The sequence below is a fragment of the Odontesthes bonariensis genome, chromosome 17, assembly GCF_027942865.1.
Source record: "Odontesthes bonariensis isolate fOdoBon6 chromosome 17, fOdoBon6.hap1, whole genome shotgun sequence".
Taxonomy (NCBI): domain Eukaryota; kingdom Metazoa; phylum Chordata; class Actinopteri; order Atheriniformes; family Atherinopsidae; genus Odontesthes; species Odontesthes bonariensis.
This window is the reverse complement of record NC_134522.1, coordinates 36,961,421-36,985,810: the sequence shown is the minus strand read 5'-3', so window position 1 is coordinate 36,985,810 and position 24,390 is coordinate 36,961,421. Positions and strand designations below refer to the sequence as shown.

Genomic DNA, 24,390 nt, shown 5'->3' with positions numbered 1-24,390 from the left:
CCCATCTTCCCTTAAGCCCCCCATGCTTTCCGTGGAGGTGGAGGCAAAGAGCCTAAGAAAGGTGGTTGGGAGTTCATTCTTTGGACTGGGCCCAATGCTTGAGTCACCTGAGAGTTGATGAGTCACCTGATCCTGTGAGCTCATCAATATTCTACCTGCTGAAGGTTCAGAGTGAGCTGGGCTCCTCCTCTGAGCTAGAGGGTGGCGGCTCTCAGGGACGGGTCAGATGTGTGTCCGGGAGCTGAAGCTGTGGGGATGGCAGTGAGCAGTTTGGGCAGCAGGTCTGTGGATGTTCAGTTAGCACTGCAGAGGGCCAAGAGGAAGATCTGTGAGCTGCAGCAGCAACTGAAGTAAGAGCCGGAGAGGCCTCCTGTCTGTGGGCAGCAGCCACAGGCAGAGCTGAAGGTGTTTCCTTAATCTCCCAGCATGCAACTGTAACTGGTCTGTGCTGCCTCCTGTCTGTGGGCAGCAGCCACAGCAGAGCTGAAGGTGTTTCCTTAATCTCCCAGCATGCAACTGTAACTGGTCTGTGCTGCCTCCTGTCTGTGGGCAGCAGCCACAGCAGAGCTGAAGGTGTTTCCTTCATCTCCCAGCATGCATCTGTAACTGGTCTGTGCTGCCTCCTGTCTGTGGGCAGCAGCCACAGCAGAGCTGAAGGTGTTTCCTTAATCTCCCAGCATGCAACTGTAACTGGTCTGTGCTGCCTCCTGTCTGTGGGCAGCAGCCACAGCAGAGCTGAAGGTGTTTCCTTCATCTCCCAGCATGCATCTGTAACTGGTCTGTGCTGCCTCCTGTCTGTGGGCAGCAGCCACAGCAGAGCTGAAGGTGTTTCCTTAATCTCCCAGCATGCAACTGTAACTGGTCTGTGCTGCCTCCTGTCTGTGGGCAGCAGCCACAGCAGAGCTGAAGGTGTTTCCTTAATCTCCCAGCATGCATCTGTAACTGGTCTGTGCTGCCTCCTGTCTGTGGGCAGCAGCCACAGCAGAGCTGAAGGTGTTTCCTTCATCTCCCAGCATGCATCTGTAACTGGTCTGTGCTGCCTCCTGTCTGTGGGCAGCAGCCACAGCAGAGCTGAAGGTGTTTCCTTCATCTCCCAGCATGCATCTGTAACTGGTCTGTGCTGCCTCCTGTCTGTGGGCAGCAGCCACAGCAGAGCTGAAGGTGTTTCCTTAATCTCCCAGCATGCAACTGTAACTGGTCTGTGCTGCCTCCTGTCTGTGGGCAGCAGCCACAGCAGAGCTGAAGGTGTTTCCTTCATCTCCCAGCATGCAACTGTAACTGGTCTGTGCTGCCTCCTGTCTGTGGGCAGCAGCCACAGCAGAGCTGAAGGTGTTTCCTTCATCTCCCAGCATGCATCTGTAACTGGTCTGTGCTGCCTCCTGTCTGTGGGCAGCAGCCACAGCAGAGCTGAAGGTGTTTCCTTCATCTCCCAGCATGCAACTGTAACTGGTCTGTGCTGCCTCCTGTCTGTGGGCAGCAGCCACAGCAGAGCTGAAGGTGTTTCCTTAATCTCCCAGCATGCATCTGTAACTGGTCTGTGCTGCCTCCTGTCTGTGGGCAGCAGCCACAGCAGAGCTGAAGGTGTTTCCTTCATCTCCCAGCATGCATCTGTAACTGGTCTGTGCTGCCTCCTGTCTGTGGGCAGCAGCCACAGGCAGAGCTGAAAGTGTTTCCTTCATCTCCCAGCATGCATCTGTAACTGGTCTGTGCTGCCTCCTGTCTGTGGGCAGCAGCCACAGGCAGAGCTGAAGGTGGTTCCTTCATCTCCCAGCATGCATCTGTAACTGGTCTGTGCTGCCTCCTGTCTGTGGGCAGCAGCCACAGCAGAGCTGAAGGTGTTTCCTTCATCTCCCAGCATGCATCTGTAACTGGTCTTATGCAGCAGTCACAGCTCTGTGCTGTCATCAGCTGTTTTCTACTTTAAACTGGGTGTGGAACACGTGGAACACTCTGGCTTAGAGTGGCACAGAGGGGTCTGTCAGCGAGGTAACGGCCCGTACGCAGCTGAACCATGTGACCACATGTCATGTGATCAGGTGTGTGTGGCGAGCAGCTCGGTTCCACAGGTTCCTCTGAGGTTACTGGTCTTTTTTTCAGTTGAACTGGTCTGTCTGGAAACGGAACCAGTTTGACCTGTGAGTGTTCAGAGTGTTTCTGTTACCACACAGCTGCTCCGCTTCAGACCGTGCTGGTAGGCTGCTTTCTAAATACGTGGGCCAGATTTGGGGGTCTTCAGGGATGTGAGCGGAGGAGGTCACATGACCACCTGTGAACCGCTTGAGCTAACCTGAGCTAACTGTGTCAGCTGAAGTGTGGGGCTCTGAGAGCCCAGGTGTGCTGGCAGCAGCCTAACGGGAACATGTGCTTTGTGTTTACAGGCAGAGCAGCTTGGAGAGCCCACAGAGAGTCGGTGGACCCTCATGGACCCCCAGCAAAGACCTCCAGGACTCTCTGGTGGACATGTACACAGGTAAACAAACTACAGAGAGGGTAAAACACTGCAGAGAGGGTAAAAACACTGCAGAGAGGAGAGTAAAAACACCAGAGTACCACTGCATACATACAGCTGGACTACTGTCTCTCCATGTCTCCATGACAACACAAATGCAGTTTAAGATTGAAATCTTTGTGTGAAATGCTATTGCAACAGTCAGAACACACAGGTTTCAGGAGCAGAGGTAATAAGTCAGTTTGTCCATTTGGGGGCACTGAGTTCCTTTCCCCACCAACGTGCTGCTGCTGTTTCAGACTGCAGCAGCCACGCGTCGCTGTTGGATCAGCTACATCTGCCTCCTCTCCCTGCCTCCTCCCTGCCTCCTCTCCCTGCCTCCTCCCTGCCTCCTCTCCCTGCCTCCTCCCTGCCTCCTCTCCCTGCTTCCTCTCTCTGCTTCCTCTTCCTGCTTCCCCTCTCTGCTTCCTCTCCCTGCCTCCTCCCTGCCTCCTCTCCCTGCCTCCTCTCCCTGCCTCCTCTCCCTGCTTCCTCTCCCTGCTTCCTCTCCCTGCCTCCTCTCCCTGCTTCCTCTCCCTGCCTCCTCTCCCTGCCTCCTCTCCCTGCCTCCTCTCCCTGCTTCCTCTCCCTGCCTCCTCTCCCTGCCTCCTCTCCCTGCCTCCTCTCCCTGCGTCCTCTCCCTGCTTCCTCTCCCTGCCTCCTCTCCCTGCCTCCTCTCCCTGCTTCCTCTCCCTGCCTCCTCCCTGCCTCCTCTCCCTGCCTCCTCTCCCTGCCTCCTCTCCCTGCCTCCTCTCCCTGCCTCCTCTCCCTGCCTCCTCCCTGCCTCCTCTCCCTGCCTCCTCTCCCTGCCTCCTCCCCCTGCTTCCTCTCCCTGCCTCCTCTCCCTGCCTCCTCCCTGCCTCCTCTCCCTGCCTCCTCTCCCTGCCTCCTCTCCCTGCCTCCTCTCCCTGCTTCCTCTCCCTGCTTCCTCTCCCTGCCTCCTCTCCCTGCTTCCTCTCCCTGCCTCCTCTCCCTGCCTCCTCTCCCTGCTTCCTCTCCCTGCCTCCTCTCCCTGCCTCCTCTCCCTGCCTCCTCTCCCTGCTTCCTCTCCCTGCTTCCTCTCCCTGCCTCCTCTCCCTGCCTCCTCTCCCTGCTTCCTCTCCCCGCCTCCTCTCCCCGCCTCCTCTCCCTGCTTCCTCTCCCTGCCTCCTCTCCCTGCTTCCTCTCCCTGCCTCCTCCCTGCCTCCTCTCCCTGCCTCCTCTCCCTGCCTCCTCTCCCTGCCTCCTCTCCCTGCCTCCTCTCCCTGCCTCCTCCCTGCCTCCTCTCCCTGCCTCCTCTCCCTGCCTCCTCTCCCTGCCTCCTCTCCCTGCTTCCTCTCCCTGCTTCCTCTCCCTGCCTCCTCTCCCTGCTTCCTCTCCCTGCCTCCTCTCCCTGCCTCCTCTCCCTGCCTCCTCTCCCTGCTTCCTCTCCCTGCCTCCTCTCCCTGCCTCCTCTCCCTGCCTCCTCTCCCTGCTTCCTCTCCCTGCCTCCTCTCCCTGCCTCCTCTCCCTGCTTCCTCTCCCTGCCTCCTCTCCCTGCCTCCTCTCCCTGCCTCCTCTCCCTGCTTCCTCTCCTTGCTTCCTCTCCCTGCCTCCTCTCCCTGCTTCCTCTCCCTGCCTCCTCTCCCTGCCTCCTCCCTGCCTCCTCTCCCTGCCTCCTCTCCCTGCCTCCTCTCCCTGCTTCCTCTCCCTGCCTCCTCTCCCTGCTTCCTCTCCCTGCCTCCTCTCCCTGCCTCCTCCCTGCCTCCTCTCCCTGCTTCCTCTCCCTGCCTCCTCTCCCTGCCTCCTCTCCCTGCCTCCTCTCCCTGCTTCCTCTCCCTGCTTCCTCTCCCTGCCTCCTCTCCCTGCCTCCTCTCCCTGCTTCCTCTCCCTGCTTCCTCTCCCTGCCTCCTCTCCCTGCCTCCTCTCCCTGCTTCCTCTCCCTGCCTCCTCTCCCTGCCTCCTCTCCCTGCTTCCTCTCCCTGCCTCCTCTCCCTGCCTCCTCCCTGCCTCCTCTCCCTGCTTCCTCTCCCTGCCTCCTCTCCCTGCCTCCTCTCCCTGCCTCCTCTCCCTGCTTCCTCTCCCTGCTTCCTCTCCCTGCCTCCTCTCCCTGCCTCCTCTCCCTGCCTCCTCTCCCTGCTTCCTCTCCCTGCCTCCTCCCTGCTTCCTCTCCTTGCTTCCTCTCCCTGCCTCCTCTCCCTGCTTCCTCTCCCTGCCTCCTCTCCCTGCCTCCTCCCTGCCTCCTCTCCCTGCCTCCTCTCCCTGCCTCCTCCCTGCCTCCTCTCCCTGCCTCCTCTCCCTGCCTCCTCTCCCTGCTTCCTCTCCCTGCCTCCTCTCCCTGCCTCCTCTCCCTGCCTCCTCTCCCTGCCTCCTCTCCCTGCTTCCTCTCCCTGCTTCCTCTCCCTGCCTCCTCTCCCTGCCTCCTCTCCCTGCCTCCTCTCCCTGCTTCCTCTCCCTGCCTCCTCCCTGCTTCCTCTCCTTGCTTCCTCTCCCTGCCTCCTCTCCCTGCCTCCTCTCCCTGCCTCCTCTCCCTGCCTCCTCCCTGCCTCCTCTCCCTGCCTCCTCTCCCTGCCTCCTCTCCCTGCTTCCTCTCCCTGCCTCCTCTCCCTGCTTCCTCTCCCTGCCTCCTCCCTGCCTCCTCTCCCTGCTTCCTCTCCCTGCCTCCTCTCCCTGCCTCCTCTCCCTGCCTCCTCTCCCTGCTTCCTCTCCCTGCCTCCTCTCCCTGCCTCCTCTCCCTGCCTCCTCTCTCTGCTTCCTCCTCCTGCTTCCTCTCCCTGCCTCCTCTTCCTGCTTCCTCTCCCTGCTTCCTCTTCCTGCTTCCTCTCCCTGCCTCCTCTCCCTGCCTCCTCTCCCTGCCTCCTCTCCCTGCCTCCTCTCCCTGCTTCCTCTCCCTGCCTCCTCTCCCTGCCTCCTCTCCCTGCCTCCTCTCCCTGCTTCCTCTCCCTGCTTCCTCTCCCTGCCTCCTCTCCCTGCCTCCTCTCCCTGCCTCCTCTCCTTGCCTCCCCTCCCTGCCTCCTCTCCCTGCCTCCTCCCTGCCTCCTCTCCCTGCTTCCTCTCCCTGCCTCCTCCCTGCCTCCTCTCCCTGCCTCCTCTCCCTGCTTCCTCTCCCTGCCTCCTCTCCCTGCCTCCTCTCCCTGCCTCCTCTCCCTGCTTCCTCTCCCTGCTTCCTCTCCCTGCCTCCTCTCCCTGCCTCCTCTCCCTGCCTCCTCTCCTTGCCTCCCCTCCCTGCCTCCTCTCCCTGCCTCCTCCCTGCCTCCTCTCCCTGCCTCCTCTCCCTGCTTCCTCTCCCTGCCTCCTCTCCCTGCCTCCTCTCCCTGCTTCCTCTCCCTGCCTCCTCTCCCTGCTTCCTCTCCCTGCCTCCTATCCCTGCCTCCTCCCTGCCTCCTCTCCCTGCTTCCTCTCCCTGCTTCCTCTCCCTGCCTCCTCTCCCTGCCTCCTCTCCCTGCCTCCTCTCCTTGCCTCCCCTCCCTGCCTCCTCTCCCTGCCTCCTCCCTGCCTCCTCTCCCTGCCTCCTCTCCCTGCTTCCTCTCCCTGCCTCCTATCCCTGCCTCCTCCCTGCCTCCTCTCCCTGCTTCCTCTCCCTGCTTCCTCTCCCTGCCTCCTCTCCCTGCCTCCTCTCCCTGCCTCCTCTCCTTGCCTCCCCTCCCTGCCTCCTCTCCCTGCCTCCTCCCTGCCTCCTCTCCCTGCCTCCTCTCCCTGCCTCCTCTCCCTGCTTCCTCTCCCTGCCTCCTCCCTGCCTCCTCTCCCTGCCTCCTCTCCCTGCTTCCTCTCCCTGCCTCCTCTCCCTGCCTCCTCCCTGCCTCCTCTCCCTGCCTCCTCTCCCTGCTTCCTCTCCCTGCTTCCTCTCCCTGCCTCCTCTCCCTGCCTCCTCTCCCTGCCTCCTCTCCTTGCCTCCCCTCCCTGCCTCCTCTCCCTGCCTCCTCCCTGCCTCCTCTCCCTGCCTCCTCTCCCTGCTTCCTCTCCCTGCCTCCTCCCTGCCTCCTCTCCCTGCCTCCTCTCCCTGCTTCCTCTCCCTGCCTCCTATCCCTGCCTCCTCCCTGCCTCCTCTCCCTGCTTCCTCTCCCTGCCTCCTCTCCCTGCCTCCTCCCTGCCTCCTCTCCCTGCCTCATCTCCCTGCCTCCTCTCCCTGCTTCCTCTCCCTGCCTCCTCTCCCTGCCTCCTCTCCCTGCTTCCTCTCCCTGCCTCCTCTCCCTGCCTCCTCTCCCTGACTCCTCTCCCTGCCTCCTCTCCCTGCTTTCTCTCCCTGCTTCCACTCCCTGCTTCCTCTCCCTGCTTCCTCTCCCTGCTTCCTCTCCCTGCTTCCTCTCCCTGCTTCCTCTCCCTGCCTCCTCTCCCTGCCTCCTCTCCCTGATTCCTCTCCCTGCTTCCTCTCCCTGCCTCCTCCCTGCCTCCTCTCCCTGCCTCCTCTCCCTGCTTCCTCTCCCTGCCTCCTCTCCCTGCTTCCTCTCCCTGCCTCCTCCCTGCCTCCTCTCCCTGCCTCCTCTCCCTGCCTCCTCCCTGCTTCCTCTCCCTGCCTCCTCTCCCTGCCTCCTCTCCCTGATTCCTCTCCCTGCTTCCTCTCCCTGCCTCCTCCCTGCCTCCTCTCCCTGCCTCCTCTCCCTGCTTCCTCTCCCTGCCTCCTCTCCCTGCTTCCTCTCCCTGCCTCCTCCCTGCCTCCTCTCCCTGCCTCCTCTCCCTGCCTCCTCCCTGCTTCCTCTCCCTGCCTCCTCTCCCTGCCTCCTCTCCCTGCTTCCTCTCCCTGCCTCCTCTCCCTGCCTCCTCTCCCTGCCTCCTCTCCCTGCCTCCTCTCCCTGCTTCCTCTCCCTGCTTCCTCTCCCTGCCTCCTCTCCCTGCCTCCTCTCCCTGCCTCCTCCCTGCTTCCTCTCCCTGCTTCCTCTCCCTGCCTCCTCTCCCTGCCTCCTCTCCCTGCCCCCTCTTCCTGATTCCTCTCCCTGCTTCCTCTCCCTGCTTCCTCTCCCTGCTTCCTCTCCCTGCCCCCTCTCCCTGATTCCTCTCCCTGCTTCCTCTCCCTGCTTCCTCTCCTTGCTTCCTCTCCCTGCCTCCTCTCCCTGCGTCCTCTCCCTGCTTCCTCTCCCTGCTTCCTCTCCCTGCCTCCTCTCCCTGCTTCCTCTCCCTGCTTCCTCTCCCTGCCTCCTCTCCCTGCTTCCTCTCCCTGCCTCCTCTCCCTGCCTCCTCCCTGCCTCCTCCCTGCCTCCTCTCCCTGCCTCCTCTCCCTGCCTCCTCTCCCTGCCTCCTCTCCCTGCCTCCTCCCTGCCTCCTCTCCCTGCCTCCTCTCCCTGCTTCCTCCCTGCCTCCTCTCCCTGATTCCTCTCCCTGCCTCCTCTCCCTGCCTCCTCTCCCTGCATCCTCTCCCTGCTTCCTCTCCCTGCTTCCTCTCCCTGCCTCCTCTCCCTGCTTCCTCTCCCTGCCTCCTCTCCCTGCCTCCTCTCCCTGCCTCCTCTCCCTGCCTCCTTTCCCTGCTTCCTATCCCTGCCTCCTCTCCCTGCTTCCTCTCCCTGCTTCCTCTCCCTGCCTCCTCTCCCTGCTTCCTCTCCCTGCTTCCTCTCCCTGCCTCCTCTCCCTGCCTCCTCTCCCTGCCTCCTCTCCCTGCTTCCTCTCCCTGCTTCCTCTCCCTGCCTCCTCTCCCTGCTTCCTCTCCCTGCTTCCTCTCCCTGCCTCCTCTCCCTGCCTCCTCTCCCTGCTTCCTCTCCCTGCCTCCTCTCCCTGCCTCCTCTCCCTGCCTCCTCTCTCTGCTTCCTCTTCCTGCTTCCTCTTCCTGCTTCCTCTTCCTGCTTCCTCTCCCTGCCTCCTCTCCCTGCCTCCTCTCTCTGCTTCCTCTCTCTGCTTCCTCTCTCTGCTTCCTCTCCCTGCTTCCTCTCCCTGCTTCCTCTCTCTGCTTCCTCTCTCTGCTTCCTCTCTCTGCTTCCTCTCCCTGCCTCCTCTCCCTGCTTCATCTCTCTGCTTCCTCTCTCTGCTTCCTCTCTCTGCTTCCTCTTCCTGCTTCCTCTCCCTGCTTCCTCTTCCTGCTTCCTCTCTCTGCTTCCTCTCTCTGCTTCCTCTCTCTGCTTCCTCTTTCTGCTTCCTCTTCCTGCTTCCTCTTCCTGCTTCCTCTTCCTGCTTCCTCTCTCTGCTTCCTCTTCCTGCTTCCTCTTCCTGCTTCCTCTTCCTGCTTCCTCCTCCTGCTTCCTCTCTCTGCTTCCTCTTCCTGCTTCCTCTCTCTGCTTCCTCTCTCTGCTTCCTCTTCCTGCTTCCTCTTCCTGCTTCCTCTCTCTGCTTCCTCTCTCTGCTTCCTCCTCCTGCTTCCTCTCTCTGCTTCCTCTTCCTGCTTCCCCTCTCTGCTTCCCCTCTCTGCTTCCTCTCTCTGCTTCCTCTCTCTGCTTCCTCTTCCTGCTTCCTCTCCCTGCTTCCTCTTCCTGCTTCCTCTCTCTGCTTCCTCTCTCTGCTTCCTCTCTCTGCTTCCTCTCTCTGCTTCCTCTTCCTGCTTCCTCTCTCTGCTTCCTCTCTCTGCTTCCTCTTCCTGCTTCCTCTCTCTGCTTCCTCTTCCTGCTTCCTCTCCCTGCTTCCTCTTCCTGCTTCCTCTCTCTGCTTCCTCTCCCTGCTTCCTCTTCCTGCTTCCTCTCTCTCTGCTTCCTCTCTCTGCTTAATCTCTCTGCTTCCTCTTCCTGCTTCCTCTCTCTGCTTCCTCTCTCTGCTTCCTCTTCCTGCTTCCTCTTCCTGCTTCCTCTTCCTGCTTCCTCTCTCTTCTTCCTCTTCCTGCTTCCCCTCTCTGCTTCCTCTCTCTGCTTCCTCTCTCTGCTTCCTCTTCCTGCTTCCTCTTCCTGCTTCCTCTCTCTGCTTCCTCTCTCTGCTTCCTCTTCCTGCTTCCTCTTCCTGCTTCCTCTTCCTGCTTCCTCTCTCTGCTTCCTCTTCCTGCTTCCTCTTCCTGCTTCCTCTTCCTGCTTCCTCTTCCTGCTTCCTCCTCCTGCTTCCTCTCTCTGCTTCCTCTTCCTGCTTCCTCTCTCTGCTTCCTCTCTCTGCTTCCTCTTCCTGCTTCCTCTTCCTGCTTCCTCTCTCTGCTTCCTCTCTCTGCTTCCTCCTCCTGCTTCCTCTCTCTGCTTCCTCTTCCTGCTTCCCCTCTCTGCTTCCCCTCTCTGCTTCCTCTCTCTGCTTCCTCTCTCTGCTTCCTCTTCCTGCTTCCTCTCCCTGCTTCCTCTTCCTGCTTCCTCTCTCTGCTTCCTCTCTCTGCTTCCTCTCTCTGCTTCCTCTCTCTGCTTCCTCTTCCTGCTTCCTCTCTCTGCTTCCTCTCTCTGCTTCCTCTTCCTGCTTCCTCTCTCTGCTTCCTCTTCCTGCTTCCTCTCCCTGCTTCCTCTTCCTGCTTCCTCTCTCTGCTTCCTCTCCCTGCTTCCTCTTCCTGCTTCCTCTCTCTCTGCTTCCTCTCTCTGCTTAATCTCTCTGCTTCCTCTTCCTGCTTCCTCTCTCTGCTTCCTCTCTCTGCTTCCTCTTCCTGCTTCCTCTTCCTGCTTCCTCTTCCTGCTTCCTCTCTCTTCTTCCTCTTCCTGCTTCCCCTCTCTGCTTCCTCTCTCTGCTTCCTCTCTCTGCTTCCTCTTCCTGCTTCCTCTTCCTGCTTCCTCTCTCTGCTTCCTCTCTCTGCTTCCTCTTCCTGCTTCCTCTCTCTGCTTCCTCTCTCTGCTTCCCCTCTCTGCTTCCCCTCTCTGCTTCCTCTCTCTGCTTCCTCTTCCTGCTTCCTCTCTCTGCTTCCTCTCTCTGCTTCCCCTCTCTGCTTCCCCTCTCTGCTTCCTCTCTCTGCTTCCTCTTCCTGCTTCCCCTCTCTGCTTCCTCTCTCTGCTTCCTCTCTCTGCTTCCTCTCTCTGCTTCCTCTCTCTGCTTCCTCTCCCTGCTTCACAGGAACGGGACATTCCTGTGTTCCCGAGTGCAGCCACACAGGTTCTGGAGGAGAGCTTTTGGAATCCCTCTCTGCCATGACCTGCGTCTGTTGGGCAGCAGCGTAAATCACTCATGATACATATTAGAATGTTTCCTATCAGTACTAAAACTAGTTTCATTGTACAATAAGCTAAATTGATTGTGAATATTAAGAATACAGCTATTTTTGCTTTGAATTGTTTTGAATTAGATTTTATTCTTCTGAAAGAGGGAAATAGTTTATCTTCCTTAACATGAGCACCCCACCCAGTTAGGAATCAGTTAGAAGATTCAGATTGAGTCCAAGGACTTCCAGCCTGAATACCGGCTGTTTGAACTGTCAAACAAGGATGTTGGCAGTTTGACAGAAACACCAATGTCATTTGTACCCCCATCTTGATTGTGTTTAAGAAAGCTCTTTGTATTCAGCCCTGGACTTTAGTCCAGTTGGACAGTGTTGGTTCTTCTGGGGGGGATGTGTCTCTGTCCTCTGACAGCAGGACAGAGTATGGTGTCCAAATGTGTCCTGAGGACAGTTTTAGATTTGGACTTTGACTTTGTACCTGATCAGATACGATTTCAGTGAAGTGTTGGGCTTAGATCCTGGATGTTACCACAGAGGATGAAGCCTGCTGGAGATTAGTGATAGAGTGATTGTGTTACTATGGCTACAGTCATTCTCCCTTGACCAATAAGAAGCAGTAACACTGCACTGTTCACATCAGACAGTAAATGTGCTGCTCGTTCACCAAAGTGTGCTCGGAGATTGCCTTTATTTTGCAGATTGCTTTTGATGCAGCTGCTTGTTGTTTAGCAGCAACCTGTGAGTCAGGGCCTGCTGCCCAACACAGGAAGCACATTCTGAGTGTTATCCTGAGATAACCTGATGTGTTTATTTACCTCTTTCTTATTTTATTCAACCAGACCGGCCCAGGGCTGCAGTTGATTCAGAAAGAAAGTAATCTGCTAAATACCTTGATGGAGTAGAAATCTTCAGCGATGGCCATGAATGGTTTGGGGAGTTGTTTCTGTAGCTTAGCAACAGCTCAGCTGATGATGTCACACACAGCGTCAGCAGGTAACTCAGGTGAACTCTCTCATCAGACAACATGGACAGAAGCTCACAGCCAGCAGTTCAACATCTGGGGTGCAGAGACGCTCCTTCTCAGTGACATGTCCAGGATTACAGCATCTGTTGTTAACCAGCTCTGTGATCCTCCTTTCCTGTTACCGCTCTGTCTGCAGTCTCTGTCTGCCTGGATAGTCTTAAAGCTGAGCAGAGAGCTGTTAGAGCTGTTCCTGCAGCCAGGTCCAGGGTTACAGCATCTGTTGTTAACCAGCTCTGTGATCCTCCTCCTTTCCTGTTACCGCTCTGTCTGCAGTCTCTGTCTGCCCGGATAGTCTAAGGCTGCGGCTACACGGAAACGTTTTTCACTGTAAACGATACTTTTTCTTATCGTTTCGCTGTCGCGGCCACACGGAGCCGGCGTTCCCACTACCCCAAAACGATAGTTTTTGAAAACGGGTTCCAGAGTGGGAAAGTTTGAAAACGGCCTCGTTTCGTTTCCATTGTTACAGCAAAAACGTTTTTGCGTCAGCCACACGTTGACGCTGGGAGCCAATTTTAACACCTCTCTATTGTCTCACAGCGTGGCGTGACACAGTGGCGTGTGTACTGTATCGTTTCATCGTTGTCGTCTGGACAGCAGCGCGTTTCCGTGTGGTCGCAAGAATTTTCGAACCCGTTTTCAAAAAAAACCTCGTTTCGTTTTCGTGTAGCCGTAGCCTTAAAGCTGAGCAGAGAGCTGTTAGAGCTGTTCCTGCAGCCAGGTTCAGGGTTACAGCATCTGTTGTTAACCCTTTAGAACACACCCCCTTTTTCAAACTTCATTTCCGAAATTGGCATACCCAACTTGAAAGTAGCAGAGATCCCACATGGTTGTAGATACATGCATGTACTTGGTACCATTGGAAAGGTAACACTTCCAGGTTTATGCCTGAAGTGTCAATTGCATTGTTTTCAGTTGCAAATACCATGGCGTCACATACAGAGAAGATCACACTACTGTTAGTGCTGTGGAGAGTGTTGTTCTTCGTGGTTGGGCTCAAACGATAGCTGACGGTTTCAGCTTTCAAACGGTATGCGGCATTACAATTATATGTTTGTGTACATGCCGTATGACATCAATTTCGTTAAAAATTTGTAAACAAAATGGCGTCAGCGTCCCGTTCACGGGACAGTGTGTGTTAAGAGGTTAACCAGCTCTGTGATCCTCCTCCTTTCTGTTACCGCTCTGTCTGCAGTCTCTGTCTGCCCGGATAGTCAGGGCTCTTAAACACCAAACTGATGCTCACAACAGCCCCCGTGCTGTGGAACAACGGCCCACTCTAACTTCCAGTGTAGAAATGTGCAGGAGGACACATCTTTGGAGTGGAGAATGGAACAGGAGTCCATAAATGATCCAGTAAGGTAAAGAGTCCCAAAGTGAATAAAATCAGGTCATCATTACTTCAGATTTTATTATCCATCATGGTTCCAGCTCAAACTAACGCATTATTATAGATTGTTTTGTACATCTTTGCTCTCATGAAGCATTTAGGCTTTATGCACCATAAATAACCCGTTAAAGTCCCATTAACTTACTCCAGAGGTTATTCTCTGTGCTGGAGTCACAGCTAACTGACTGAGCTGGCAGAGAAAAAGAATCTGACGCAGCCATGTTTCTGTGAAACAAATATTTTCTGCTGCGTCCTCATCAGGGCTCCAGGCTCGTTCCCTTTGTCTTCCAGTGATCAGACTTCCCCATGATGCCCATCTACCTTTTTCTCTCCCGTTGGAAACGGCCATGTTTCCATCTGTATCAGGGGCTGAGAAATAAAAAAACTACAAATAAAATCCCATTTGGTGAAAAGCATATAATGACCTATGGTGACCAAGAAAATAATAACTTTGTCCCACCACTAACATTCGGTCATGCAGAAGTTACTTCCTCTTCAGATAATGTAACCAGGGAATTTTTAGGGTCTAAAACCCTGCCATTTAATAACTATCTAAAATAAAATCAGTGAACTACAACTCCTGTGTTATTCTATAGAAACTGATATTACAGTGAATTTGAGTGATTGAGTTTGTTTCCTCTGTGGAAGGGGTTAGGGTTAGGGTTAGGGTTAGGAAGGGTAAGGAAGGGTTAGGAAGGGTTAGGAAGGGTAAGGAAGGGTTAGGAAGGGTTAGGAAGGGTATGGAAGGGTAAGGAAGGGTAAGGGTAGGAAAGGGTTTCCTCTGTTGGACACATGGCTGTGTGTCCTCGTTGGAACAAAAACCTGAACCAGGTTGGTGTAAAGGCAAACGGTCTTTCTACAGCCTTAAAAGGAAAAAAACATGTTCTAGCTAAGTGTAGAAAACTACACTGATGGTGGTGAATCATTTCCAGAAAGTCTTCCACACCATTTTGTGAGGATCCCTCTTTGCTCTGGGGCTGTCTTTTATGTGAAGGGACCCTGCATGCTAACCCCAAGGAGCATGTTTAAAATTTAAAACACACAATGTTGGGACTGATGTGTAAAACCAGGTCTTAGTCCAACACTACTACACATAACCAAATCTAAGAGGAGGAAATCCTTTTTCTTTGTTCTCAGTAGCACCTACGGTAGTTTAGTGGTTTGGGCTGTTACATGAGGCAGAAAGGAGGGTCAGATTCTGCAGGGCATCTGAATACAACAGTTGTGAATTCCTTTCATTGTAGAAGTCTTTTTTTCTCTGTCACACCTCTCGCTTTGAATGTGAAACCATGAAAACAGTGGTTTGAGTGCAGCAGAGGAAGGGTGTGCTGCATTGACAGGGCAGACACACCTGTCCTTATACTGACAGTGGAGCTGGAACACAGTTAGCTCACATTCATTTCTTCAGTTTTTGAATTCAGTCCCGTTTTTTATCGACTGGATAAAAAACTAAACAAAAATGATGATTAAAAAATAAATATAAAATTGACTAAATGAGAAATGCAGTTGAAGCCAGAAGAGTCCACTTGGAGGTAGTTCTTCTTTCCCCTATCAGCAGAAGATTAGATCCTCTGTTTCATGTGAAGCAGAAGAAAGAGGTTTATTTTTACACATCCATTAAATCTTTCGTGTAAAGTCTGCAGCATCTTTCTGTTGGAAAGGACACTGCAGACTTTCTGAGTTTAGGTCTCAGTTTGATTATTACATTCAATTCAGTTTTATTTATATAGCGCCAAATCTCAACAAATGTCATCTCATGGAACTTCAGTGATACAGTTCAATTCATGGTAATCAAATCCAATCTCCCGTCCTGAGCGTGCCTGAGGCGACTGTGGAGAGAAACGACTCCCTTTGAACAGGAAGAAACCTCTGGCAGAACCAGAACCAGGAAGGGTGGCCATCAGAACCAGGAAGGGTGGCCATCAGAACCAGAACCAGGAAGGGTGGCCATCAGAACCACAACCAGGACGGGTGGCCATCAGAACCAGAACCAGGAAGGGTGGCCATCCGCCTCCACCAGCTGGGGTTTGAGAGGACAGAAAAGAGGGGACAACAAACACTGTAACACCATTCAAAGGATATCTGTTGGAACAGGGAAACACCAGTTAATGACCACAATAATGTCACATATACATAAAGAGAGTAAAGTGAGGAAAGGTGTGACAGATGAGGCCCCCCAGCAGTCTGGGCCTATAGCAGCTTAACTATGGGATGTTTCAGGATCACTTGAGCCATCCCTAACTATAAGCTTTATCAGAAAGGAAAGTTTTAAGCCTGATTTTAAAGGTAGAGAGGGTGTCTGCTTCCTGAAGCCAAACCAGCAACTGGTTCCACAGAGAGGGGCCTGATAACTAAAGGTTCTGCCTCCCAAACTGGCAGCTGGTTCCACAGAGAGGGGCCTGATAACTGAAGGCTCTGCCTCCCAAACTGGCAGCTGGTTCCACAGAGAGGGGCCTGATAACTGAAGGCTCTGCCTCCCAAACTGGCAGCTGGTTCCACAGAGAGGGGCCTGATAACTGAAGGCTCTGCCTCCCAAACTGGCAGCTGGTTCCACAGAGAGGGGCCTGATAACTGAAGGCTCTGCCTCCCAAACTGGCAGCTGGTTCCACAGAGAGGGGCCTGATAACTGAAGGCTCTGCCTCCCAAACTGGCAGCGTGTTCCACAAGAGAGGGGCCTGATAACTGAAGGCTCTGCCTCCCAAACTGGCAGCTGGTTCCACAGAGAGGGGCCTGATAACTGAAGGCTCTGCCTCCCAAACTGGCAGCTGGTTCCACAGAGAGGGGCCTGATAACTGAAGGCTCTGCCTCCCAAACTGGCAGCTGGTTCCACAGAGAGGGGCCTGATAACTGAATGCTCTGCCTCCCAAACTGGCAGCTGGTTCCACAGAGAGGGGCCTGATAACTGAAGGCTCTGCCTCCCAAACTGGCAGCTGGTTCCACAGAGAGGGGCCTGATAACTGAAGGCTCTGCCTCCCAAACTGGCAGCTGGTTCCACAGAGAGGGGCCTGATAACTGAAGGCTCTGCCTCCCAAACTGGCAGCTGGTTCCACAGAGAGGGGCCTGATAACTGAAGGCTCTGCCTCCCAAACTGGCAGCTGGTTCCACAGAGAGGGGCCTGATAACTGAAGGCTCTGCCTCCCAAACTGGCAGCTGGTTCCACAGAGAGGGGCCTGATAACTGAAGGCTCTGCCTCCCAAACTGGCAGCTGGTTCCACAGAGAGGGGCCTGATAACTGAAGGCTCTGCCTCCCAAACTGGCAGCTGGTTCCACAGAGAGGGGCCTGATAACTGAAGGCTCTGCCTCCCAAACTGGCAGCTGGTTCCACAGAGAGGGGCCTGATAACTGAATGCTCTGCCTCCCAAACTGGCAGCTGGTTCCACAGAGAGGGGCCTGATAACTGAAGGCTCTGCCTCCCAAACTGGCAGCTGGTTCCACAGAGAGGGGCCTGATAACTGAAGGCTCTGCCTCCCAAACTGGCAGCTGGTTCCACAGAGAGGAGCCTGATAACTGAAGGCTCTGCCTCCCAAACTGGCAGCTGGTTCCACAGAGAGGGGCCTGATAACTGAAGGCTCTGCCTCCCAAACTGGCAGCTGGTTCCACAGAGAGGAGCCTGATAACTGAAGGCTCTGCCTCCCATTCTACTTTTAGAAACTCTGGGAACCTCAAGTAAACCTGCAGTTTGGGAACGAAGTGCTCTGTTAGGAAAATATCTTATAAAGAGATCTTTAAGATATGATGGAGCTCGGTCATTAAGAGCTTTATATGTGAGGAGAAGAATCTGAAGAAAGAGTACTGCGGTGTTTTCCAGACAAAGACATTTAGTGCAACAATAGCAAGTTGTATGAAATTAAATCTAATTTTAAAAATCGTCGTGCAAAAATTTGGGCACCCCTGTCATTTTATTGAGTTGAAGACCTGTAACTACTTAACACTGATTAATTGGATCACAAAATTGGTTTGCAGAGCTCAGTAAGCACTGAGCCTCATTACAGGTGCATCCAGTCATTAGAGAATTTGAGGTATTTAAGGTGGCCAATTTCAAGTTGTCCTTCTCTTTGACTCTCCTCTGAAGAGTGGCAACATGGGGGCCTCAAAACAACTCTCAAATGACCTGGAAACAAAGATGGTTTAGGGGAAGGCTACAAAAAGCTATCTCAGAGATTTCAGCTATCAGAATCTACTGTGAGGAACATTAGCTGCTTTCGGACAGAGCCGTTCTAAGAACGCAGTTATCAGAACTGTCCTACTCGAATTTGGTTCTGATAACTGCCCTTCCCCAGCAGAACTGTTTCAGTCTGCATTCGCACATGAGTCGGGACCAGGTCAGGACTGATGCGACGCAGCCGTCTGCGTCAGTGACGTGTTACTTTAGCGCCACATTCAACAACAAAACAGAACAAAACAAAACCCGGTAAAAGTAAGGAGAGAAGAAAAAACACCACCAAGAAGCTAATATGGAGAGTGGGGAGGCCACTGTGTTTATGGTCTGCATGATGGTGATATTAATCATGGACGATCACATCGGGCGTCTAATATCGAGGCTGGAAGAGCTCACAGAGAGAGTCAGGAGACGAAGGATGGAGCGCAGGCCATACTTCTTGGTTTCATGAAGGAAGGAGAGCAGAGCGCCGCAGACAAAGGAGACCACGTGGAGGTTTAACTTATTAAACACCCGCCGGTTGTGTCCGTGTTGTATGAGGAAACATTTCAACCTGACAACATGACATGGGGCGTAGCTTACGACCACCAAACACCTCCATCAGATGTGTTCTAAGGAACCCTGAAAAGACCCGACCTCGGAGAAGGAGCTGAAATGGTTATAGGAACTGAGGGAGATGGCCCCGAGTTCCTGTATGTCCGAATGCGGGAGAAAACGGCCTCACGGATTAAAAGGTTATTAGAACTGCCAATGGTTCCTACAGTCCGAAAGCGGCTATAGTGAAGAAATGGAAGGCTACAGGCACAGTTCTTGTTAAAGCCAGAAGTGGCAGGCCTAGAAAGATATCGCAGAGGCAAAGGCCAAAGAATGGTCAAAAACAACACACAGACCACCTCCAAAGACCTACAAGATCATCTTGCAGCAGCAGGTGTCACTGTGCATCCTCCAACAGTCCGGCATACCTTGCACAAGGAAAAGCTGAACGGGAGAGTGACGTTTCTGAGAACACGCCACAAACAGTAGCTTGTGGTCTGCAGAAGCACATTTGGACAGCTTCATTCTGGAATAAGGTGTTGTGGACTGATGAAACAAAGATTGAGTTAATTGGGCATAACCAGCACCGTTATGGATGGCGGCAAAAGAGCACAGCATTCCATAAAAAACATCCCAGTCCCCAGACCTGAATATCACTGAAAATCTGTGGGATGATTTGCAACGGGCTGTCCATGCTCAGAAACCATCGAGCCTAACTGAACTGGAGATGTTTTGTCAGGAAGAATGACCCCAAATACCTTCATCCAGAATCCAGACACTCATTCCAGGCTACAGGAAGCATCCGGTGGCTGTTATTTCTGCAAAAGGAGGCTCTACTAGACGGGATGTTTCTTTTGGGGTGCCTAAATTAATTTTGTTTTGATGCATATTGCACATTTACTGTTAACCCAATAAACCTTATTTCCCTACTGAAATATTCCTGTGTCCATCAGTTTTTTCATAGATCAAAATGAAGTAATTTATAAATGACAAGAATGGAAATAGTCAGGGGTGCTCAAACTTTTCCATACGTATATAGACACACTGTGTTGCCAAAAGTGTTGGCTCATCTGCCTTTACACGCATATGAACTTGTGTTTATTTGGCAGACGCTTTTATCCAAAGCGACTTACAAATGAGGATATAACATTACAGCTAACGTCAAAGCTAACAATAAGCTACACAGAAGGAAATCCACGAATAAGGCTCTGTCAGAGGTGGCAGTGCAGAGATGGAGTGCAGGCAGAGGGAGGTGCAGGGTAGGAGATGCTCTCTGAAGAGCTGGGTCTGCAAGAGTTTCTGTTCTGGTAGCGCTCGTTAGGTCATTCCACCTTCACTGAAGTGACATCCCATCTATATATGCATTTACATACAGTATATAGATATATGCACTACTCACTAAGTTAGGGATATTCGGCTTTCGGGTGAAATTTTAGGATGAACCTGGACTGCATTCTAACCTTTACAGGTGAACTTAAAGTGGCCTTCTGTAAACCTTTGAATGCACATGTCCAACTGTTTAATGTTTTAGTACTTTTTGTGCAGGTTGCTGTTCTCTAACCGAGCTTAACGGCAAAATTCACAACAGGTGTTTGATCCATGAATCCACTAATACATTTCCTGCTTCAATTAGAACCTCCTCATCATGCTGTTCACATTTTCACATCATGAGACCAAGACGATGCTTCACATATTTATTTATATATATATATATATATATATATATATATATATATATATATATATACACACACACACAGTCAAGCCTGAAATTATTCATACAAATCTATATATACATAGACATGTATACATGTATATATGTCTATATATATATATTGATTAAACCACAAACCACAGAGCCACTCACACCGTGTGGGGAAAGGTTTAGTTTAATGACAGAAGAAGATAAAAAAAATCCTGAGCAGGGCTGAGAGAGAATGAAGAGAGAGGGGAGGAGACAGTTGTGTGAACAGTCTTTAATCTGCTGAGTGGGTGGTCCACACACATGCAAACACACACTCAGTGTATTGTTAGATGAGGGTGGGCTGTTGGCTCTGGTTTGTTTGAACATACAAATAGCTGGTGTTTTCTGTGCAGGAATGCGTGCGTGTGTGTGCGTGTGTGTGTGTGGATACATGTTAATTTCAACCACCTTGGACATTGCTGCATTGGGAGGATGTTTCTGCTAATGTGAACAGAATGTTGAAAAAAGAAAACTATTTGCTTTGCACAGAGTTGTATTATTACATAAAGTACCAATCAGCAGTATGAGCACAACTGCTTTCATTTGGAAAGAGCAGGTGTGTCCAGATTTAATTTAGTTTCCCATAGTTGTCCCATAATTTATCATGAACCTGTGCAAATGAAAATGCTTCTCTTTATGGATCCCGCTTTTCAGCTCATGTCCTGCCTGCAGCCCCCATCATAGTCCAGATACGCCGCCTCCCTCTGTCCATCTGCACACTTCCTCCAGTTGGCAGTGAGCTTGACCTGCCGCGGTAATTGAGCCGCTGCAGCGGTTCCAGAACAAATAGATTTGATAACAAAATAGAATGAAATTAGTTGTTGGAAAGGTGGAAGTAAAGGCATAATTTCCAGTAAATTGCATTAATGCATTCAGGTGTTGTGTTCGTAACCTAGAAACATAGTGACTTCACAGGGAGTGTCAGGAGCAGGTGCGCTAAGTAGCACATGTGAACACACTCGGTAGATAAACTCACACTTAGCTTTGGATAAGTAACTAGTTAGCTGACTCTTCTGCCTTCATGGTGGAAATGTGTCCTACATTCATGCCAGCAGTTGCAGAACTTTGTCTTTCTGCTTGAACTGCAGAGGATCAATGACATGAAGAAAAAGTGGATTAGCATTGTGCTCCTCCTCAGAGATGGCAACACTCCAACTCAGAGAACTGGATTTATGCTCAGTATATTATATTATTATAAGGTCCAAGTTACCCATCATGTTGTTGCAGACTTTGTGTGCATGTGCTGGAGTTACCACACACTGTGGATTCATTTGGAGAATAGGCAGTAGAACTGGTTTTAGGACACCTCCATGGCGAACCAAAGTTTCAGGAGTAACTACAGACAGTGGACGCTCGCTGGATTTATTTTGGTGCAGAGCCACGGTGATAGACAGTTGAGAATCACTCCCAACGTGTGCCTTACGTCCACATGGCAGTTTACCAGCTTTGACTGAAAGACGGTGTGGATCAGCAGGTACACTAATTCCGTATAGTGTGGCTAATAAAAGCTCATCTGAGATGTGTTGATCTCCATCAACTGCAGACATGCCCCCAGTACTGCTTATTTTCTTATCACTTTGAGACCTGATTTCATTTACATGGAGATTGTTTTCATAACTGATTTTTCATTTTTCTGTGATGTGAGTAATTCAGAACGTAGATCATTTCGGCTTCCCTCAGACTTTAAGCCACACAGCATCCAAAGCATCTTGAAAATAAAAAGCAAACAGAAAAAAAAAAGCGCAGTAGAGAAATCTGATATACAAATAGACACAAGATGACCAGCGCCACTTCAGCAGACTGGCAGCACTAATCTGAAAGAAAAAAAGCTATGCCTAGTTTGTCCATGAGCTCATCCACCCAGGGCATTGGGCTGAAACATGACAGTGTAACATTCACCTGTCTTTAGTCAACACAGGGCATTGGACTGAAACATGACACTGTAACATTCACCTGTCTTTAGTCAACACAGGGCATTAGACTGAAACATGACACTGTAACATTCACCTGTCTTTAGTCAACACAGGGCATTAGACTGAAACATGACAGTGTAACATTCACCTGTCTTTAGTCAACACAGGGCATTAGACTGAAACATGACAGTGTAACATTCACCTGTCTTTAGTCAACACAGGCCATTAGACTGAAACATGACAGTGTAACATTCACCTGTCTTTAGTCAACACAGGGCATTGGACTGAAACATGACAGTGTAACATTCACCTGTCTTTAGTCAACACAGGGCATTAGACTGAAACATGACAGTGTAACATTCACCTGTCTTTAGTCAACACAGGGCATTGGACTGAAACATGACAGTGTAACATTCACCTGTCTTTAGTCAACACAGGGCATTAGACTGAAACATGACAGTGTAACATTCACCTGTCTTTAGTCAACACAGGGCATTAGACTGAAACATGACAGTGTAACATTCACCTGTTTTTAGTCAACACAGGGCATTCTGTATCCAGCATGCTTGACAACAACAATAACTTTGTTTTCACAGGCCAGCATCATTCACCAATCTAACGGTGGTACTGTCGTCACTCAGCTGATTCTGCAACACCAGCTTAATGTGTGAAACAACATAGCGATGTGGGGCTGAGGCGCCTCTTTGGCATGTGTGAATTACAAGAAAGAAGGGCGGCAGGTCAACAAAGACGTCTTTTTTTGAGCCAAAAGGTGTAATGCGTGTTTGAAAGAGGCTTTTGAGGAATCTAAGGATTTTTTTCAAGAAGTTGTTCATTACAATTATATTCATAAGAGTTATCCCAAAGTATTAAACCTATAAAACAACTTACTTCTAGATGTCACACTCACCCTGTTTTCCATGTTGAGAACTCTTCAGTTAAACTGGATGAAGAATCTTTATATTCAATTCAATTCAATTCATTTTTATTTATATAGCGCCAAATACAACAAATGTCATCTCAAGGCACTTAGATAGTAAGTCCAATTCAAGCCAATTGGAATTCAATTAATAATAATCATAATTCATAAAATAATCCAATTCGTTCATATAGAGCCAATTCAAAAACAATTTCCTAGCTAAGAAAACCAACAGATTGCACTGAAAACTTTTTGTTTTTCGGTCCAATCTCCCGGCCTGAGCGTGCCTGAGGCGACTGTGGAGAGAAACGACTCCCTTTTAACAGGAAGAAACCTCTGGCAGAACCAGACTCAGGAAGGGTGGCCATCCGCCTCGACCAGCTGGGGTTTGAGAAGACAGAAAGGGGGGGGGCGGCGGCGGCGGCGGCACTGTAACACCATTCAAAGGATATCTGTTGGAACAGGGAAACACGAGTTAATGACCACAATAATATCACATATACATAAAGAGAGTAAAGTGAGGAAAGGTGTGACAGATGAGGCCCCCCAGCAGTCTAGGCCTATAGCAGCTTAACTATGGGATGTTTCAGGATCACCTGAGCCATCCCTAACTATAAGCTTTATCAAAAAGGAAAGTTTTAAGCCTGGTCTTAAAAGTGGAAAGGGTGTCTGCTTCCCGGACATTTACTGGCAGCTTATTCCACAAGAGAGGGGCCTGATAACTGAAGGCTCTGCCTCCCATTCTACTTTTAGAAACTCTGGGAACCTCAAGTAAACCTGCAGTTTGGGAACGAAGTGCTCTGTTAGGAAAATATCTTACAATGAGATCTTTAAGATATGATGGAGCTCGGTCATTAAGAGCTTTATATGTGAGCTGAAGAATCTTAAATTCTATTCTGAATTTAACAGGGAGCCAATGAAGAGAAGCTAAAACTGGAGAAATATTATCTCTCCTGTTAGTTCTCGTCAAAACTCTGGCTGCAGCATTTTGGATCAACTGGAGGCTTTTCAGAGAATATGTGGGACAGCCCAATAATAAAGAATTACAGTAGTCCAATCTTGAAGTAACAAATGCATGAATTAGTTTTTCTGCATCACTCTGAGACAAGATGTTCCTGATTTTAACAATATTACGAAGATGAAAGAAGGCAGTCCTAGAAACCTGTTTTATATGCGAGTCAAATGATAAGTTCTGGTCAAAAATAACTCCAAGGTTCCTCACTGTAGAACTAGAAGCCAAGGAAATCCCATCTAGAGTAACTATATAGCTAGACAATCTCTCCCTGAAACGCTCAGGTCCAAAGATATCGACTTCAGTTTTGTCTGAATTTAGAAGCAGACAGTTCTGAGTCATCCAGGTCTTTATGTCTTTAAGACATGCTTGTAGTCTGACCAACCTATTGGGTTCATCTGGTTTTATAGATAAGTACAGCTGAGTATCATCAGCATAGCAATGGAAATTTATGCCATGCTGTCTAATAATGTTACCTAATGGAAGCATGTATAAAGTGAAAAGAATCGGTCCAAGCACAGAACCCTGGGGAACTCCATGACTTACTCTGGTGTGTGAGGAGGATTCTTCATTTACAAGAACAAACTGAAATCTATCAGATAAATATGACTTAAACCAGCCTAATGCAGTTCCTTTAATCCCAATAACATGTTCAAGTCTGTGTAATAAGATACTGTGATCGACCGTATCAAATGCAGCACTGAGATCCAACAGGACAAGCACAGACACAAGTCCGCTATCAGAGGCTAAGAGGAGATCATTGGTAACTTTCAGCAGTGCTGTTTCTGTGCTATGATGCACTCTGAATCCTGACTGAAACTCTTCAAACAGATTATTTCTGTGTAAGTGATCACAAAGCTGAGCTGCAACTATTTTTTCAAGAACTTTAGACATAAAAGGGAGATTGGATATAGGTCTATAATGAGCCAACACTTCTGAATCAAGAGTAGGTTTTTTAAGTAAAGGTTTAATTACAGCAACTTTAAAAGTCTGAGGTACATATCCTGTCAACAAAGACAGATTGATCAAATCCAATATGGAAGTGTCAATTAATGGGAAAACCTCCTTGAACAGTCTGGTTGGGATTGGGTCTAAAACACAAGTTGATGGTTTAGAAGAGACTATTGCTGTCGTTAGATCAGAGAGATCAACTGGGCAGAAGCCGTCTAAATACAAATCAGGTTCTAAAGATACTTCTAAAGCTGCTGTACTTGATGATACATCACTGATAATAGTGGGAAGGACTCCATCAATCTTCTCTCTGATAGAAACAATTTTATTAA

General features: G+C 51.0%; 1 protein-coding gene across 4 annotated transcripts in view; it reads left to right on the top strand.

Annotated features, from left to right (window-relative positions):
• mipol1 (mirror-image polydactyly 1) overlaps positions 1–24,390 on the top strand; it is a 129,557-nt gene that overhangs the window by 9,483 nt on the left and 95,684 nt on the right. For 2 of the 4 annotated variants that reach the window (XM_075448532.1, XM_075448531.1), the window contains exon 2: positions 2,379–2,470. In XM_075448532.1, coding sequence (XP_075304647.1) covers positions 2,379–2,470 — 92 coding nt within the window. Of the gene's footprint in view, positions 1–1,748; positions 2,037–2,063; positions 2,192–2,378; positions 2,471–24,390 lie in introns of those variants that run through there. The other 2 variants (XM_075448534.1, XM_075448533.1) reach the window with 2 other exon arrangements.